This window comes from Argentina silus, assembly GCF_951799395.1.
Source record: "Argentina silus genome assembly, chromosome: 6".
Taxonomy (NCBI): domain Eukaryota; kingdom Metazoa; phylum Chordata; class Actinopteri; order Argentiniformes; family Argentinidae; genus Argentina; species Argentina silus.
The window spans coordinates 17,368,436-17,385,935 of record NC_139660.1 but is presented as its reverse complement, the minus strand read 5'-3'; the positions used below and the strand labels follow the sequence as shown (position 1 = coordinate 17,385,935).

Here is a 17,500-nt window from a genome sequence, read left to right as displayed (position 1 = left end):
CTGTACAGTGGAAACAATAACTATGGTAAGACCACAATATGGGTTAGGGTTAGGGTTAGGGTTAGGGTGGTAAGACCGCACTATGACCTTTGTAGCACTAACCAAGGTGAGACCGCACTATGATCACTGTACAGTGCAAACAATAACTATGGTAAGACCACACTATGACCATTGTAACCATAACTATGGTTAGAAGAAAAAAAGACCACACCAGGCTATATTATCATTTCTATACTGTAACATCGTTGGGTAAGACTCTTGAGTATTTCCTTAATCCTGGCCTCAGCACGACTCCCCTCTCTTCTCCCTGGGCTGTCTGACTCCACATACAATGGCCCTTTATTCTCTCTCTCCACCTTTCTCCCCCTCTTTCCCTCCCTCCCTCCCTCCCTCCTTCGCTCAGTGGAATGTTCTTAGTTCATGAATAAAATTGTCTTGAGTTTGCATAAAAAACAGTAACAGCTGTACGGAGTGGCACAGTTTGGAGGGGAAAATATGTTCTTATTTTCTTTACTGGCACCAGTTTTAGTGTACCAGTCTACATTCACATGTGTGAATCCATCATGGCATGTACAGATGCACAGAGTCTTTGACAGGCTGGAACTAGGTCATCCCTGTGGACAGCATGTATACATTGGACATTTTTATAGAGTAACTTTCTGGCGACAGAGAACAACTAGAACCATGGCCTTGCAGTACATTCATTGAGAGTGAGAGAAGTAGCAACATTTCTGCCAAATGTCCAAATGTGTGTGTTTATGTCTGTATTTTACGGTTTGTCACATACTGTACAGTGTTTGTGTATGAGTCTTGTGAGTGGTTATATCACAAATCGTACAGTCATGTTGAACTGTGGTGGTTGTTGGCCACTCCAAGTTTCCAGCGTTAATCTCTCTCACAGCTGTCCCAGGGCTTATTGATAAAACAGATAGAGGGAGAAGGAGCGAGGGAGATCTGAGACGATAGGAGAGGGATACCTTTATGGATGCAGCCAAACACTGCTTCAGCCATCCAGACGCCACAGAGACACACTCAACAAGAGGAGGAGGGGACATACTGTACACAACACACACACACACACACACACGCACACACACACACACACACACACACACACACACACACACACACACACACACACACACACACACTCCTAGCCATATCCCTTATCCTATGGCACCTGGATAGAGAGATTCAGATTCAGAGGTCTAACTGCTCCTCCCTCTCCTCTCTCACCAGTGATGCCCACTATCCAGCATGGTCCTCAGGTGTTCAGCACCATCGAGGGCACCCCCATCTCCCTGCCCTGCCGTGCCAACGGAGTGCCCACGCCTGACATCACATGGGCCAAGGTCAGTACACATACCTCAGCATGAATCTGTTCAACACACTTTCAGAGAGGGGGGAGGGAGAGGGGGGAAGGAGAGGGGGGAAGGAGAGGGGGGAGAAAGAAAGATTGGAAGAGTAGTAGGATGAGTGCCAGAGACCGAGCGAACGAGAGTTATTGAGACGGCAAACGAGACAGTGAGGCAGAAAAAGAGAGAGAGATTAAATATGAAATATCAATCTGGATTTGTTTTGTTTTCTGACAAAACCCAGACTTTGCTTGTCTCTGTAAATCATAAGCAGAAACCTGTGTTGTTAGGGCTCTAACGTGGGAACTGTTAGTGTAGTAATATACAGTACTACATTTGCTTCTACATGCTTCTACATGCTTCTACATACTTTTACATGCTTCTACATGCTTTTCACATGTTCACATGCACATATGGTTTGTATCCATGGTCATATTGAGTGTGAGACAGGGGGATAGGAGGGGCTGGGTAAACCAGCGGTGGGTGGAGGGTCCTGGCAAAAATGTCAATTTATGGAGCGCTGCATTTTGGCAGCCGATCAAACTGCCATTGGTCGTAAAAATTTGTGAAGTGAGAGACTGTCTGGGATAAAGACATCGTCTTCAATTAGGGAACGGTCACGGTCTCACGCCAACCCAGAACACGCATGTTTCACAGTTAGGACAACACACCCATTTTGTTCACACACACTAGGCTGTGTTCAAACATGCTACATATGGCTGTTACGCTTCATTTGGACTGACCATAGATTTATGGTTACTGGCTGGTTCTGCAGTACTGGATGGTGTTGGGCTGTGTTAGGTAGTGTGAGTCTGTGTTAGGTAGTGTGAGTCTGTGTTAGGTAGTGTGAGTCTGTGTGATGGGTCGTATTGGGCTGTGTTAGGTAGTGTGAGGCTGTGTTAGGTAGTGTGATGCTGTGTTAGGTAGTGTGAGGCTGTGTTAGGTAGTGTGAGGCTGTGTTAGGGATCTGTGAGGCTGTGTTAGGTAGTGTGAGTCTGTGTGATGGGTCGTATTGGGCTGTGTTAGGTAGTGTGAGGCTGTGTTAGGTAGTGTGAGGCTGTGTTAGGTAGTGTGAGGCTGTGTAATGGGTCGTGTTGGGCTGTGTTAGGTAGTGTGACTTTTCAATTAATTGTATATCATAAAACCATTGATTCTGGAAAAATATAACTTATAACCCCATCACAATTCTTAAGATAAAAGGTTGTTTGACTCCATTGTTTGTAATTGCCCATTGTTCAAAACATTGTTAAAACTATATATTTGATCTCATTTTGTGACCAATTTGGAAATTCAACATCGGTGTGCTGGTCAGTCCTGTCCCGGTAGTTGTTCCCAGTCCTTTGCACCCTGGCTCACTTGTCTGGTTCCCTCAAGGACACCTGTGGCTCGTTATGTATTTTTAGCCCAATCACATTTCCAGTGATGGAACAATGGCAGAAGACAGTAACAGGCCTTCAACTGTATGTGTGTGTGTGTGTGTGTGTGTGTGTGTGTGTGTGTGTGTGTGTGTGTGTGTACAGTGTGTGTACAGTATGTGGGCGTGCGTGCGTGCGTGCGTGCGTGCGTGCGTGCGTGTGCGTGCATGTGTGTGTCTGTGTGTTTTGTTTGTGTGTGTTTGGGCCTTATATGTATGTCTGTACTGTATATGAATGTGCAGATGTGCTACATGTGTGTATGTGTGTGTGTGTGTGTGTGTGTGTGTGTGTGTGTGTGTGTGTTTGTGTGGTTCCTTTCCCACCCGCTTCACATACTGGATTCTCGGACTTGTAAAAGTGATGCTGTTAAAGTGAATGGGGCTACAGAGGCGTATGAAACCAGACTCCTCTAACTCCTGCACCAGCTGTTCACTTCTGATTCCCTGTGATTCCCTCCCTCTCTGAATGTATCAATCCCATGGCCGATCCACCGGGGCCGTTCAAAGATAACGATCCCTCTTTTATGTGGCTCTGTTCTTTTGGTTCAGGTGTTGGACAGAACTTCAAGCTCACGTTAAAACATACTGTAGCGTGCTGTGCGCTGGAGCAGCCTTTATCCTTAGTGATGGTATGGTAGAGAAATCAGAGCAAACATTGCCTTATGCTTACAGCAGCCCTGTAGGTCAACCCACCCACACACCCTCCTCTCCTCTCCCCCGCGGTGAGTCAAGTGTTAATAAAGTGATTTAATGAAGTGGGAGTGGTGCCCTCTGACCCCTGACCTCTAATCCCTGCCCTGTGTGAACCCCCCCCCCCCCCCCACCCCATAGCGAGGGGAGCTGTTGAACCTGGGTGGTCCAGCCTTCTCTCTGGGTCCTGAAGGAAGCCTCCACATCGCCTCCCCTAGCGGGGAAGAGTCAGGGGAGTTTGTCTGCACCGCCACCAACGCTGCCGGCTATAGCTCCAGGAAGGTCCAGCTCACTGTCTACGGTAAGGCCCACAGAGGGGCTCCCGAACATGGCTACAGGACATCCACACCACTACCCCCTTCCACTGGCACACTACTGGATATAGGGGTCTGTGTGTGTGAAAGCTACTTAACAGTGTAGCTATATAAGCTAATCATTCTAGCATGTCTGCTGTCACTGCTATTGTTGCATTTCCTCATCTGTTGTTTGTTATATGCTCTCAGTGCGGCCCAGGACCAGTGGGGGTGAGGTGGGTCTGGGGGGGTCCAGCGGGGGAGTATTGGAGGTCTCTGTCATCGAGGGGGAGGATGTCACCATGCCCTGTGAGGTCCAGAGTGTCCCCCCTCCTGTCATCACTTGGGCCAAGGAAAGGCAGCTCATCTCCCCCTTCTCCCCTAGGTAAGACAATAAATAATCTCTGTTCTGACACACTCTCTCACTGTCTCTCCGTGTCTCTCTTTCTCACACGCACACATACACACACACACACACACACACACACACACACACACACACACACACACACACACACAGGCACACACACTTTATTTACTGCTCCTATCACCAAGAATGAACCCACAGGGCTGGTTTTGCTGGTAAAATGCTTGAGCTCAAAATGACAGTTTTGAGTGTAAAAGGTCATACTCCTCAGAGGGGGGTTGGTTTGAGGTCAGGTGTAGATCTCTTGTTAACCCCCTACCCCTGTTATCTCTAGGTAGAGGAGCTATACTTGTGGTCGATGGTGGATTAGTAAACAGTGTTGGATTTTTTTTTGTGTTTTTTTTTGTGTGTGTGTGTCTCTCTCTCTCTCTCTCTGTATGTGTGTGTATTCACCTGTGTTTGGTGTGTGTGTGTGTGTGTGTGTGTGTGTGTGTGTGTGTGTGTGTGTGTGTCCGTCCCAGACACACCCAGCTCCCCTCTGGCTCTATGAAGATCCTGGAGAGCAGGCTGTCGGACAGCGGCATGTACGTGTGCGTGGCCACCAACATCGCGGGCAACTTCACCCAGACAGTCCACCTCAGCGTCCACGGTAAGGCTGAGCAGCACTACAAAGAAGCTTTACACATGAACATGTTATCCAGAGATCTACTGGTACAGTATCAGGAGCAGACCAGGGATGTGTTTCGACATCCACACCAGTGTAGCGGAGGTGATTTTGCATCATGGTAGATGCTTGGGTCATCCACGTGGAAGACCCGGGTTAGAACCTTGGCTGTCACACCACACTAGCATACACTTAGAATGCATGGCCGTTACATTGCTTCATTCTTTGTAGTATGCTAGTGTGGATATCAGAACATAGGGGGACACAACTGACCAGCAAACCAACATTGAACATTTGCTAAAGGTCAGTTTTAGATTTTGACCTAGTCGGCTGTCAAAGGAATGCTGGTCAGGAAGGTCCCTGTAGTCTCTTTCAGCCCAGGACAATGGACAGAACTGTGGCGCTGTAGACTAGCTTCTGCTTCACACTCCCACTGAACAGATGGACCTCTTCGCAAAGTGCCGTCACTCAGAACAGAACCCCTGTATCCGACTCAACTTTCAAACCCAACCAAAACCCACAAATTCCCATAGATAAACATCATCAGTTTAAAGGATTTAACTGTCTTTGTCTCTTGCTGTTTTTCCTCTGTTACGGTCCAGACACACACACACGCACACACACACTCATTAGATGTTATATGGTTAAATACCTCATGTGTGAGAACATTACACTGGGTATTACTCATTCAGCCACAGACATTGTAGCAATGCACCTAAGATAGGTTTAAACTCAACCTAGACAGACAGACAGACGGACAGATGGACAGAACAAAAGGGAGGGAGAAAAGAGGAGGAGGGGGGAGAAGAGAAGAGAGAGAAAATTAAATTAAATGACAGCGTTGGGTTGGATGATGACTACACTGAGCGTACCTCAGGAACGTCCTAAGTGCTCCTGACTGAAACTGTCTGAACGCTGCAATTAACCTGCAGCAATCGGAGTGGCAGATTATAATCATCATCACCGGCATTCTGAAGTGTGTGTGTGTGTGTGTATCTGTGTGTGTGTGTGTGTGTGTGTATCTGTGTGTGTGTGTGCGTGTGCGTGTGCGTGTGCGTGTGCGTGTGCGTGTGCGTGTGTGTGCGTGCGTGCGTGCGTGTGTGTGTGTGTGCCCAAACATGGAGAACACTCACAGCAGCTACAAACTAGGAATTATCACTCTCTCATTAAAAACCATCATAGACTTCAAAGCAGGAGGAGGAGAAGGCGTAATGTCACAGATTATGTGTGTGGTATTAAGATTACAATAGCCAAGTCAGGCAAAAAAAAGGCGATGCAGTCATGAAATCCTGAATCGCACACTGAAGAAGGCAACCCTGCTGAAACGTCTGTATATGCTTGGAAGCTACAAGCTACATCATGTAAAAAATATGATGTTAGCTTTTTATCGTATATATACGAATGAAATCCTGTATTATTCTGTATTCTGGGGTCCTGACGTCTGTGGTTCGTCTATTCATTGCCTGTTTAATTTCCCCCCCCTGTGTGTTCCTCTGCAGTGCCCCCTAGCATCCAGGCAGGGCCGCGGGTGATGAAGGTTCAGGTGGGGCACCCTGTGGACCTGCCCTGCATTGCGCGGGGGGTCCCTGAACCCAGCGTCACCTGGCTGAAGGATGGCGCCGCCCTGCTGGTGGACGGGGCGCAGTACCGCACCCTCCCTGACAGCAGCCTGACCCTGGGTCAGGTAGAGCTGAGTGACGAGGGCATGTACACCTGTGTGGCCTCCAACATCGCTGGGACAGACCAGGCCAACGTCCAGCTGCTGGTCCAAGGTGAGTCGCCTTTCTGTTAACCTCTCACAGGCAAAACACATGCATATGTAAAACATATTCTGCAGTGATTTTTCTGTTTTTTAAGAGAAGGAGAAGACATGTTCAGTTGTTATCATTGACTTATGTGTGTATGTGTGTGTGTGTGTGTGTGTGTGTGTGTGTGTGTGTGTGTGTGTGTGTGTGTGTGTGTGTGTGTGTGTGTGCGCCCCCTCAGTTCCCCCCGTGGTGGATGTGTTGGAGCCTCCCTTTAACAGCCCCCTGCAGGAGAGGGTGGCCAACCAGCGTATCGCCTTCCCCTGCCCCGCTAAAGGTGACAGTCAGGGTTATCACTCAATGAAATCACATGTCCACCAGTGAGGTTCACTAACTTTCCACATTTGATTAGAAAGATACAGCTGTAATTTGCCCATGTGTGCTCTGTTTTGTTATTTGACTCTAACTATTTCTCTCTCCCCCTCTTTCTCTCTCTCTCTCTCTCTCTCTCTCTCTCTCCCTCTCTCTCTCTCTCTGTCCTCTAGGCACTCCTACGCCTGTGATCAAGTGGTTGCGTAACGGTCAGGAGCTGACGGGGAACGAGCCTGGTCTGTCCATCCTAGAGGATGGCACCCTCCTCATTCTGGTTTCCGTGTCACCGCTCGACAACGGTGAATACGTCTGCACCGCCGCCAACGACGCCGGCACCACTGAGAAGAAGTACCAGCTCAAGGTCAACGGTAAGCTAGCCAAGCGGGTTTTAGAGTCGTAGCTCAAGGTCAAAGGTGACCTGGCCTAGAGCGTTCTTGTGGTCAACGGTCAGCTAGTGTAGCATGTTAGATGCTACGAGCCTACTGTGTCATATGATCCTGTGTGGTTCAGTTGGTAGAGAATGGTGCTAGCAATGCTGTGGTTGTGGTTGTGGGATCAATTCCCATGGGACCATATATACCAAAAATGGATGCAATCACTATACCGTAAGTTATGTTATGTATAAGTTAAGTTTCTTTGGATAAATACATGAATCTATTCATATAATAATACAAATATATTAATGTTATATATCCATACAGTAGTATTGCTATTGTGTGGTCCAGTACTTCTGAAGCACTGGCACCTCAACCCTGACCTTTCCCCTTTGCCCTCCACACAGTGCCCCCGGATTTGCGGGACAACGGGTCGCCAGGCAACGTATCGGTGGTTCTGAACCAGCCCACCAGCCTTTTGTGTGATGTCACAGGAAGTCCCGCCCCGGTCATCACATGGTACAAGGATGGGGTTCCTGTAGGTGAAATTTTACTGAACGTCTGCTTTAGACGTGGAGGATATGAAAGAAAAAACATAAAATATTCAATTTGCCTTAAATGGACTTGATAGTTTGAGTCACATAATGTCTTCTTATCATGATAATTAGGCAATGATCAAATACTGATGCACTTGAACATGGCGAAGATGGCTAAAAATAATGAGAGTAATGATGAGAAGCCAAGGTTGTGTTTCCTCCATTAATAGAAGACGCCATCATAAATAATAACTGAGTGAGCTCTGATCATAGGGTGCACGGTCCAAGAAAGGAGCCGTAAAACTCCAACACTGCTCATAAAGCCGTCTTTATGTGGATCATTTTCAGAATTGAGTGTGTGTGTGTGTGTGTGTGTGTGTATGTGTATGCATGTGTGAGTGTGTCTGTGTGTGTGTGTGTATGCATGTGTGAGTGTGTCTGTGTGTGTGTGTGTGTGTGTATGTGTGTGTGTGTGTGTGTGTGTGTATGTGTGTGTGTGTGTGTACGCGAATGCGTGAGTGTGTGTGTGTGTGCAAGCGTGTGTGTGTGAGCGTATATGCGTGAGTGTGCGCGTGCATGTGCATGCACGTGTGTGTATGTGTGTTTGTGTGCATGCATGCACATGTCTGTGTATGTGTGTGTGTGTGTGTGTGTGTGTGCATGCACGTGTGTGTTATAAAAACAGCAGCGAGGAAATATCTAATCATGTCTTAGAAGCAGCGGGCTGATAGATGTAATAACACATAATAATGGTGATATATTAATATGGGAACTCAGTCCTTTACTGTAATTTAAGATTCCAGCTCACAGTGGCTGGCGGTGTGTGATGTTCCTTGGCTGCAACAGTGTTCTTTCCCTTCAACAGAGCTCATATCCTAACCTACAGTACAGATGGGAAAATCACAGTAGCATTACATGTTAATCTGGTAATATATCATAAATTAAAGTAGTTTAATGCCCTGTTCTCTGTCTGCAGTAAGTTTTAGGTAACAGCTGAAATGTATTGGCCCCCATTCACAATTGTCTGATTTCCCACTGATCTACACAGCCGACTGGACGCTTTCGAAGGGAAAGAAAAAATCTAATAATTGTCAATCATGTATTAAAAGTGAAAAACAGAGAAGACCTGTGTGAAAAAGTATACACCCCCTTTGCTCTGGCTCTCCTAAAATGTGTTAAAATGTGTGTGTGTGTGTGTGTGTGTGTGTGTGTGTGTGTGCAGGTGGTGCCCAGCAGCAGTGTCCAGATCCTTCAGAAGGGGAAGATCTTGAGGCTGCTGAAGGCCGGCACCACAGACGCAGGCAGCTACAGCTGTGAGGCCATCAACATCGCGGGAAGTACGGAGAAGGGCTTCTTCCTGGACGTCCTGGGTGAGTGCAGAATACAACACTGACTCTGACATCAAGGCTTTGACGGGAGAAAAGACAGGGTTTTTTAAACAGTATATTCTACAGTATATGTATGTCATTACTGTTGGATTTACAGTTTCTGACTTCAGTTAAACCCCTTGTCTCTAATTATCTCTCTGTACCCTAGTTCCCTAATTCTCTCCTCCTGTGTCCTAGTTCCCTAATTCTCTCCTCCTGTGTCCTAGTTCCCTATTTCTCTCCCTGTGTCCTAGTTCCCTAATTTTCTCTCCTTGTACCCTAGTCCCCTAACTCTCTCCTCCTGTGTCCTAGTCCCCCCCTCCATCGCGGGGACGGGCTCCTCCAGGGACGTGTCGGCAGTGCTCAACCAGGAGGTCAGTCTGGAGTGTAAGGTCACAGGAGATCCCTTCCCCACCATCCAGTGGTACAAAGACAGGAAGTGAGTGCCCTACTTAACACTTTCTATAGAACTGTTGAATTATATTTTTTTCAAGAGACTCTTATGAGTCTACTGTACCTCTGTACCTCTGTTTTTAAAATGGGCTTCTTCCTCGGTTTGATGTCCTGTGTGTTTACTGTAGTACTGTACCATACTTTATAATGCACAGTAATTCAAGTCATTAAATGCATGGAGCATGGAGCGCTTTTCTCCAAGGACATGACGAGCTGATGTTCTCGCTGACCAGCTGGAAGAGGTGGTCCACCATTCCCTTCTCCCAGTAGAACCACTAACCCAGTGTCCTTCCCTCTCCTTCCTCCCTTCCTCCCTCCCAGACTGGTGTTCCTGGGTGACCCCAACGTGGAGGTCACCAGCAGGGGGCAGGTGTTGAAGATAAAGAGTGCCCGTCTGGGGGACCAGGCCCGCTACCAGTGCAGTGTGACTAACGCAGCGGGGAAGCAGTCCAAGGACTTCAACCTCAGTGTCTATGGTGAGTGTGGACCAGCTAGTGTTGTGGTGTGTTGAGTGTGTGTGTGTGTGTGTGTGTGTGTGAGTGTGTGTGTGTGTGTGTGTGTGAGTGTGTGAGTGTGTGTGTGTGTGTGTGTGTGTGTGTGTGTGTGTGTGTGTGTGTGTGGAGTGTATATTTTGAGTTTAGCTCAGGTAACAGCTCCTCTATTTACATGTTATTCTCCCATATAATGTTAAGTGTTCAGAGCATCCAGAAAAGCACTCTATATAAATCCAATCAATCATTGTTATTATTGACAGCATTATTATTTCATCCCCACCAGTTCCCCCCACCATCAAGGGGGGTAACGTGACCACGGAGGTCACCACCCTCCTGGACACCACCGTAGCTCTGGAGTGCGAGGCCCGCGGCGTGCCACTGCCTGCTATCACCTGGTACCGCAACGGAGAGGCCATCCTGTCCAGCCGGCAGGCCCAGTACGTGGACCGAGGTCACTACCTGAAGATCCCTCGGGCCCAGGCGTCCGACGCCGGGAAGTACACCTGCAGGGTCAACAGTGTGGCCGGCACCGCCGAGAAGAAATACAACCTGGACGTTTACCGTAAGCTAACTCCACCTCCCCAAACATGCTCTTGTTACGTATCTCCTTCCTCCCTTTTACCGATGTTCTCACGTCAGATAGCTTCACCTGATATCACAGAACATTCATTTACTTGACACATTCACTCCCCATCCTGACACTGTCCTCTGTCATTCCCCCCCCACCTCCACCCCAGTGCCTCCCTCCATCGCGGGGGGGCAGGACACCCCTACAGAGAGAAAGGTGGTGGTCAGTAAGCCTCTGACCCTGGAGTGTGAGGCAGGGGGGCATCCTCCACCCACCCTTACCTGGCTGAAGGACGGCATTCCCGTCCGGAATGGGGAGAGTGTCCGTGTCCTCCAGCAGGGACGGAAAATCGAGATCCTCTCCGCTGTCGCTTCTGACGCTGGCCGCTACGTCTGCGTGGCAACCAGCGTTGCCGGGGAGAAGGAGATCAAGTACGACGTCAGTGTTCTAGGTACATACTGTACACACGCGCACACACATGCACACACACACACACACACACACACACACACACACACACTTATTTTTGTATTATAGGCATACACAGTCTCTGGTATACATTCACTTTACTGCACTGTACTGTTTCCAGTAAATACCATTTGTAGAGTGAACTCTCACAGTAAAAGACACTGCTTAGGTGGGCCAACCACCTGGCTCCACCTTAGACCATCATAAATCACATGGAATGAGACGACCTCACAGAAAGTCTTCACATGCCACCCTGTTCACAGAACCGCTGTAGTCCAGGAGAGAGCCAGGAGGAAGAGATTATGAGGAAGTCAGTAAAAACAAAGATTATTTACTTTCTTTGTTTCATTTACGTTTGGCGGATCGTATGAGTGGTGATCAGTCAATGTCAGGAGAGAAGTGCTTGCCCAGTAAAACCTTCTGGGAGGGAGGAAGGGAAAGAGACTGTGGAGTGATAGACAAGCCCTCCGTGACCAGATGGTTTGAGACCATCAGCCATATCTGTAGGACTACAGGGCCAACCTGAACCAACCTCTGATATTTTCCTTTCACACTGTCCTTTCCTGCACTGTTATAGCAACTATGGAGGATGTGTAACCAGGCTAACCCCCCCCCCCCCCCCCCCACACACACACACACACACACATACACACACAGTGTAATAAGACATGACTCTCAGGATCATGTTTTCCATGAAACTTCAACTGGGGTCCTTTGACATCTGACAACTGCTGTCATGAATTTAAATTAATGTATACATTTACATTTTCCAAAGAGGGCTTTAGCATAATTCCTTGCATCGATCATCTCAACATCTGGACGTGCTGAAGTGAATGCAATGCATATGCTCCACAGAGCCAGATTTGTTTAGTGCTGGTAAAATGTGATGTCAGCTTGGAAGTTAGATTCCGTATGTAGTTGATTTTGATTTTGTAGTGTCTTTGAAGGGAAAGTGAAAGATGGAAGATATTGTGGGAAATGTAGAAGAGACATGAACACAATGTCCAAGTAGTGATAGGGAGAGAGAGAGAGAGAGAGAGAGAGAGAGAGAGATGAGTACAGCACATGTGTACACTATATAACATGCTGTGTAAATAACTATTAACTATAAAGTATTTATACATGTCTGTTCTAATAGTATTCTGTCTAAATTAGAAACTGATTATTAACTACAGGGCTGATCATTTGTTACAAGGTTGGTTATATGTTACAAGATCATCTGAACTGCGTGGAAGTGATTGACACCTTGTGGTCTGCCCAATGACAGTTCCCCCCGTTGTTGATGGAGGAGATGAGGTCACAGACGCCACTGTCATCATCAACAACCCTCTGGAGCTAGAGTGCCACGCCACGGGAACACCTGCACCTGTCATCACGTAAGTTTTCAACACACACACACACACACACACACACACACACACACACACACACACCTTAACACTCCCTCTCTCTCTGTCCTGAAGGTGGTTTAAGGACGGTCAGCCGGTCAGGCAGGGTGAGGGGGTTCGCATAGCATCCAATGGTCGTCGGCTGGTGATCTCTCGTGCTCAGGTGACGGACACGGCACGCTTCCAGTGTGTGGCCACCAACGCCGCAGGAGACTACGAGAGGGACTTCAATGTGGCTGTACACGGTAAGCAGAGAGACTCCTTATGTGGGCAGAACACTGGACAGTATATTGTGATATTATGATGACAATCCTGTCAAACACCCGGTGGTGTTGTGATGTATGTATTTTGCTCTTAATGCAAGCCGCCGGAGGGTTCACACCTGGGGTAAATCCTTCATTTTCACTTTATTTGAAATATGGTGTTATGTTGAATTCTTGTCCTGTATAATGTTTCATTTCTTTTTCTTTCACTTGTCTCTATTGTCTCTATCTGCTACCTGTCCCTATCTCTTGTCACCCCCCTCTCTTGCTCTCCAGTTCCTCCCTCCATCCGCTCCAGCGGTTCCTCGGAGCGTTCTGTGGTCCTCCACAAGCCCATGAGCCTCCAGTGTGTCACCAGTGGCATCCCTTCTCCTAGCATCACCTGGCTTAAAGATGGCCGCCCGGTGGACACAGCACAGGAACACCTGAAGGTTGGAGACTCTCTGATGCTTGTATGACAACTGGAGCCTTGTCCCTGAACTTGTTTCCCACACCCCCAACCCCCTTTTAGTGGTTGTGCAGCATATTTTCTCCTTTTCACCTGATATTCCACATTTCTACCCCTGAAAAGGTCAGATATGCGTGTGTCTTATTTACAGTATATTTTATTTGTATGTGTTTATACAATGTGTGTGTGTGTGTGTGTGTGTGTGTGTGTGTGTGTGTGTGTGTGTGTGTGTGTGTCATAGCTGGAGTCAGCAGGTAGAACGCTGCATATCACGGAGGCCAGACTGGAGGATGCTGGGAGATACACCTGTGTGGCCACTAACGCAGCAGGAGAGGCCCAGCAGCATATTCGCCTCAGTGTCCACGGTAACAGGCTCCTCAGATCTCTCTCGCTGTCCCTCTGCCTGTCTGTCTGTCTGTCCCTTTGTCTCTCTCCAAGGTTACCTATCTTTGTATCTTAGTCTCTTCCATTCCCTCCTCTCTCTTTGTCTCTCTGTCTCTGTCTCTCTCTCTCTCTGTCTCTCTCTCTCTCTCTCTCTCTCTCTCTCTCTCTCTCTCTCTCTGTCTTTCTCTCTCTCTCTCTGTCTTTCTCTCTCTTTCACATTGGTCCCCGGTCTATTGACAGACATGTAATACAGTACTTGTGTTTCTCAGAGCCTCCTAGCATCCGTTACTCTGGAGAGACCTTCAATGAGACCATCCTGGCAGGCTTCCCCACCCAGCTAGAGTGCAAGGCCACGGGAAGCCCACTGCCAGGTAAGCCCCGCCCAGCTAACACCTCAAAGTTAGGTTGACCCCTTGGCTAGGGTTAGGTTGACCTGTGTTAGGCAACTGCTCAACCATAGCTCAAGCTCAACTCCTCAAAAATACTGATGCCTGCTCACATACCAATGTGTATTACTCATGTTTCTGGCTTCAGGACATGTCTGCATTTTCAAAGCAGGTGTTACTCTAAGATCTGATATCACAGGGATATTTTCATAATCAAGCTTTTGTAAGCAGCTGCAAGCAAACCCTTTTTTTTTTTTTTTTTTTTACAGACAATCTGTTTCTTTCACCTCCATCTCCAATGCCAGAGGGGCTGTATTGGCTTAGCTGCCAGTAGGCTAATCACAGGCAGCTTAGTTTATGGATCATTGAGAGCAGCCTGTTTAAGGACCAATAAAAAGCTCTGTAAAACAATCGGATAAAGAACTCATAAAAGCTTTGTCCTAATGCTCCTACACCTGTTGCCTTGTTTGCTTCCTACATCAGTGATCCTCATTCCTGATCCTGGAGAGCCTCAGTGCTGCAGGCTTTAGTCCCAAGCTCAGCAGTGACACACCTGCATCAACACTAGGCTGAGACAACAGCTTGAACCCACTCTCCAGGACCAGGAGTCCTGCGGATCACTGCTCTACATCATTGTGACCATGGAGTCTTTACCTGTATCTGATTTACTCACTTTCATCTTCTGGTCATTGCGGTCAGCCATCACCTGGTACAAAGACGGTCGACCGGTGACGAATGCAGCCGGGGTGACCATCCTGAATCGCGGTCAGGTGCTGGAGATTGACCGTGCTCAGCTCTCTGACGCCGGGTTGTACCGCTGCGTGGCGGTCAACATTGCAGGAACCTCAGAGCTCTTTCATAGGCTGCAGGTGTACGGTGAGTGACGAACGCTCAAATCGAACGTGACCGCGACCGCTCAAACGTGACCGCTGTTCAATGTGCTGGTCAGATGTGTAGAGGAATGGATGGAGGACCGCATTGGGTTGGGTCAGTGCCCATACAGATGCAGGTAATTAGTTACACACAGAGAGATGCCTTTGGACCCTTCAACCACATGTTGGCTCAAATCAAAGCCTTTGACACAGGAATGCCCAAATCCTCAATAACATCCCAGGACAGCAGAACAGCCCTCTCAGAGAACATTATGTTCTGATTGAATCACATTATCATTCCTATTAAATCCACATGTACTCACAACAGCATCTGAGTCTCCGGGGGACCATTGAAACTATAGCATTTATCTCTGCTGAGTTAACACAGGAGCTCTGTGTTGGATCAGTGTGGATCAGACAGGGAGGGTGATGATGTCATGGGATAAAAGATATGACTGGGAGTTTATACCCTATTTTACACAACAAAGCTGAAGCCTGGTTACACATTCACTATAGTGCAAATAACATTTCCCAGCCAGCACAAGACGGTTCTGGTCGGTTCTGTAGTGTGTAAAGCCCCAATCTGTGTTGTGTGCAGGTCATGGCCATAGGATAAGGGATATGGCTAGGAGAGTGTGTGTGTGTGTGTGCGTGTGTGCGTGCGTGCGTGCGTGTGTGTAACTTAATGCTCCCTTCTCTTCTCCCCTGACTGGCAGTGCCCCCTGCCATCTCCAGTCGTGGTGGCATGGTGACGGTGGTGGTGAATGAGCCTGCCAGGCTGAAGTGTGAGGCCACAGGCCTGCCCCCGCCCAGCCTCACCTGGCTCAAAGATGGCAGCCCTGTAGCCAGCGTGTCAGATGGCATACAGGTAACCACCGACTCCTCTGTGTGTGTGTGTGTGTGTGTGTGTGTGTGTGTGTGTGTGTGTGTGTGTGTGTGTGTGTGTGTGTGCATGTGGTGTGATGTGATGTGATGCACTGTATAAATTTTTCTGACGTGTGTGTGTGTGTGTGTGTGTGTGTGTGTGTGTGTGTGTGTAGGTGTTGTCTGGTGGTAGGGTGCTATCTCTCAGCAGTGCCCAGGTCAGTGATACTGGCAGGTACACCTGTGTGGCGGTCAATGCTGGGGGTGAACAGCATAGGGAATACGACCTGCGTGTGCACGGTGGGTAAAGCTCCAACACACACACACACACACACACACACACACACACACACACACACACACACACACACACACACACACACACATAAACACACAGTTATGTTTTTTTCTGTATAACTGAAACTATATGGTAGTTATGGTAGCCTGTGGTATGTGTCTCAAAGGATAGGCCTATATTACAACATCTGAATTTCTGTTCAAAGTGGTTTTGATAACCACACATGTGTAGAGAATGGTTTGTGTTCAGCATTTCAATCAACCGTGTCAGTTTTGCTCAGAGAGTTGATGTTGACAGCCAATTAGTTGTTAAATGAATCTAATCAAGTTCAATTTTAATCACGTCTCTCAATGTAATCATTGGAAGAAGTAATTGGAGAGTTTCAGACTTTCAGACTGTCTTAGTGATTATGGTGTGTGCGTGTGTGTGTGCGTGTGTGTGTGTGTGTGTGTGCGTGCGCGCGCATGCCTATTCGAACATGAGCACCAAATGTCCATATGTCATCTGTTCCAACATCAAAGGATCTTGTCTAAAGGAATAAAGGCAGATTTGTTGTGGTAATTGCTACCATTCTACAGCAACTTCCTGTGTCTGGCCAAGTCCTCCTACTGGCCTGTCTCCATCCTCTCCTGAGGACATGTGTTTAGTCTGTCAAAAGAAACATCATTTAGAGGCAATTGGCTTCCAGTCATGCTATGGGCCAGGCCAGATTTGAAGAACATTGTTACTGTGAAATTTATTGTATCAAGAAAACAATTCTGGATTAGACTGAAGGGAGGTTTGTGATTGACATACAAGTGGAGAAATTGCACTATTGTTCCCAATAGTAGACTTTTTCAAGCAGAGGGTGGAGACCTCCAGACAGTGGAGGAATTGCATTATTGTTCCCAATAGTAGACTTAAGCTTAATTTCTCAAGCAGAGGGTGGATACCTCCAGACAGTAACTTATTGTCATTTTCCCATCGTTAGCCTGTCTCAGGCTCTGATGTCATAGTCTGGGTCCCAATACTGCCCTGTGCCAGCTGCATCGTGGGAAACGTAGTTGGCTCGCATCACTCAGTGACACCCACAGTGGTTACCATAACACTCAGACAGCTGACCTTAGCATTCAGTTCAAGAACCCTTTCAGCTCTTCAGAGTGAGAAAGTGTTCTCTAGCTCCAGAAAGTCTGTAGTGCCCAAACAGATGTTGAACTGGCGGTGATGACTGCGGTTTGTCTTGGGCTAGATGTTGATAGTCCTAGGCTGGAGGAAACATCTTCATCTTCATCTGATTTTATTATCTGTGGAGAAATATGTATTTTAGGACCCTCGAGTCTGACTGTGGCTTTGTTTATGTGTGTGTGTGTGTGTGTGTGTGCATGGGTGTGTGTGTGTGTGTGTGTGTGTGTGTGTGTGTGTGTGTGTGTGTGTGTGTGTGTGTGTGTGTGTGTGTGT

At 47.7% G+C, this 17,500-nt stretch overlaps 1 protein-coding gene across 1 annotated transcript in view; it reads left to right on the top strand.

Moving 5' to 3' along the window:
• Window positions 1-17,500, top strand: part of hmcn1 (hemicentin 1) — a gene marked incomplete at its 5' end in the record, with an annotated part of 87,957 nt that overhangs the window by 40,560 nt on the left and 29,897 nt on the right. The window contains 21 exons of the mRNA XM_083672345.1: window positions 1,240-1,352; window positions 3,601-3,760; window positions 3,963-4,137; window positions 4,641-4,768; window positions 6,283-6,555; window positions 6,770-6,865; window positions 7,074-7,268; window positions 7,682-7,812; window positions 9,033-9,180; window positions 9,490-9,616; window positions 9,952-10,106; window positions 10,408-10,686; window positions 10,862-11,143; window positions 12,428-12,536; window positions 12,624-12,793; window positions 13,088-13,242; window positions 13,501-13,624; window positions 13,913-14,014; window positions 14,729-14,905; window positions 15,618-15,769; window positions 15,942-16,065. Coding sequence (XP_083528471.1) covers window positions 1,240-1,352; window positions 3,601-3,760; window positions 3,963-4,137; window positions 4,641-4,768; window positions 6,283-6,555; window positions 6,770-6,865; window positions 7,074-7,268; window positions 7,682-7,812; window positions 9,033-9,180; window positions 9,490-9,616; window positions 9,952-10,106; window positions 10,408-10,686; window positions 10,862-11,143; window positions 12,428-12,536; window positions 12,624-12,793; window positions 13,088-13,242; window positions 13,501-13,624; window positions 13,913-14,014; window positions 14,729-14,905; window positions 15,618-15,769; window positions 15,942-16,065 — 3,375 coding nt within the window. The remainder of the gene's footprint in view (window positions 1-1,239; window positions 1,353-3,600; window positions 3,761-3,962; window positions 4,138-4,640; window positions 4,769-6,282; window positions 6,556-6,769; window positions 6,866-7,073; window positions 7,269-7,681; window positions 7,813-9,032; window positions 9,181-9,489; window positions 9,617-9,951; window positions 10,107-10,407; window positions 10,687-10,861; window positions 11,144-12,427; window positions 12,537-12,623; window positions 12,794-13,087; window positions 13,243-13,500; window positions 13,625-13,912; window positions 14,015-14,728; window positions 14,906-15,617; window positions 15,770-15,941; window positions 16,066-17,500) is intronic.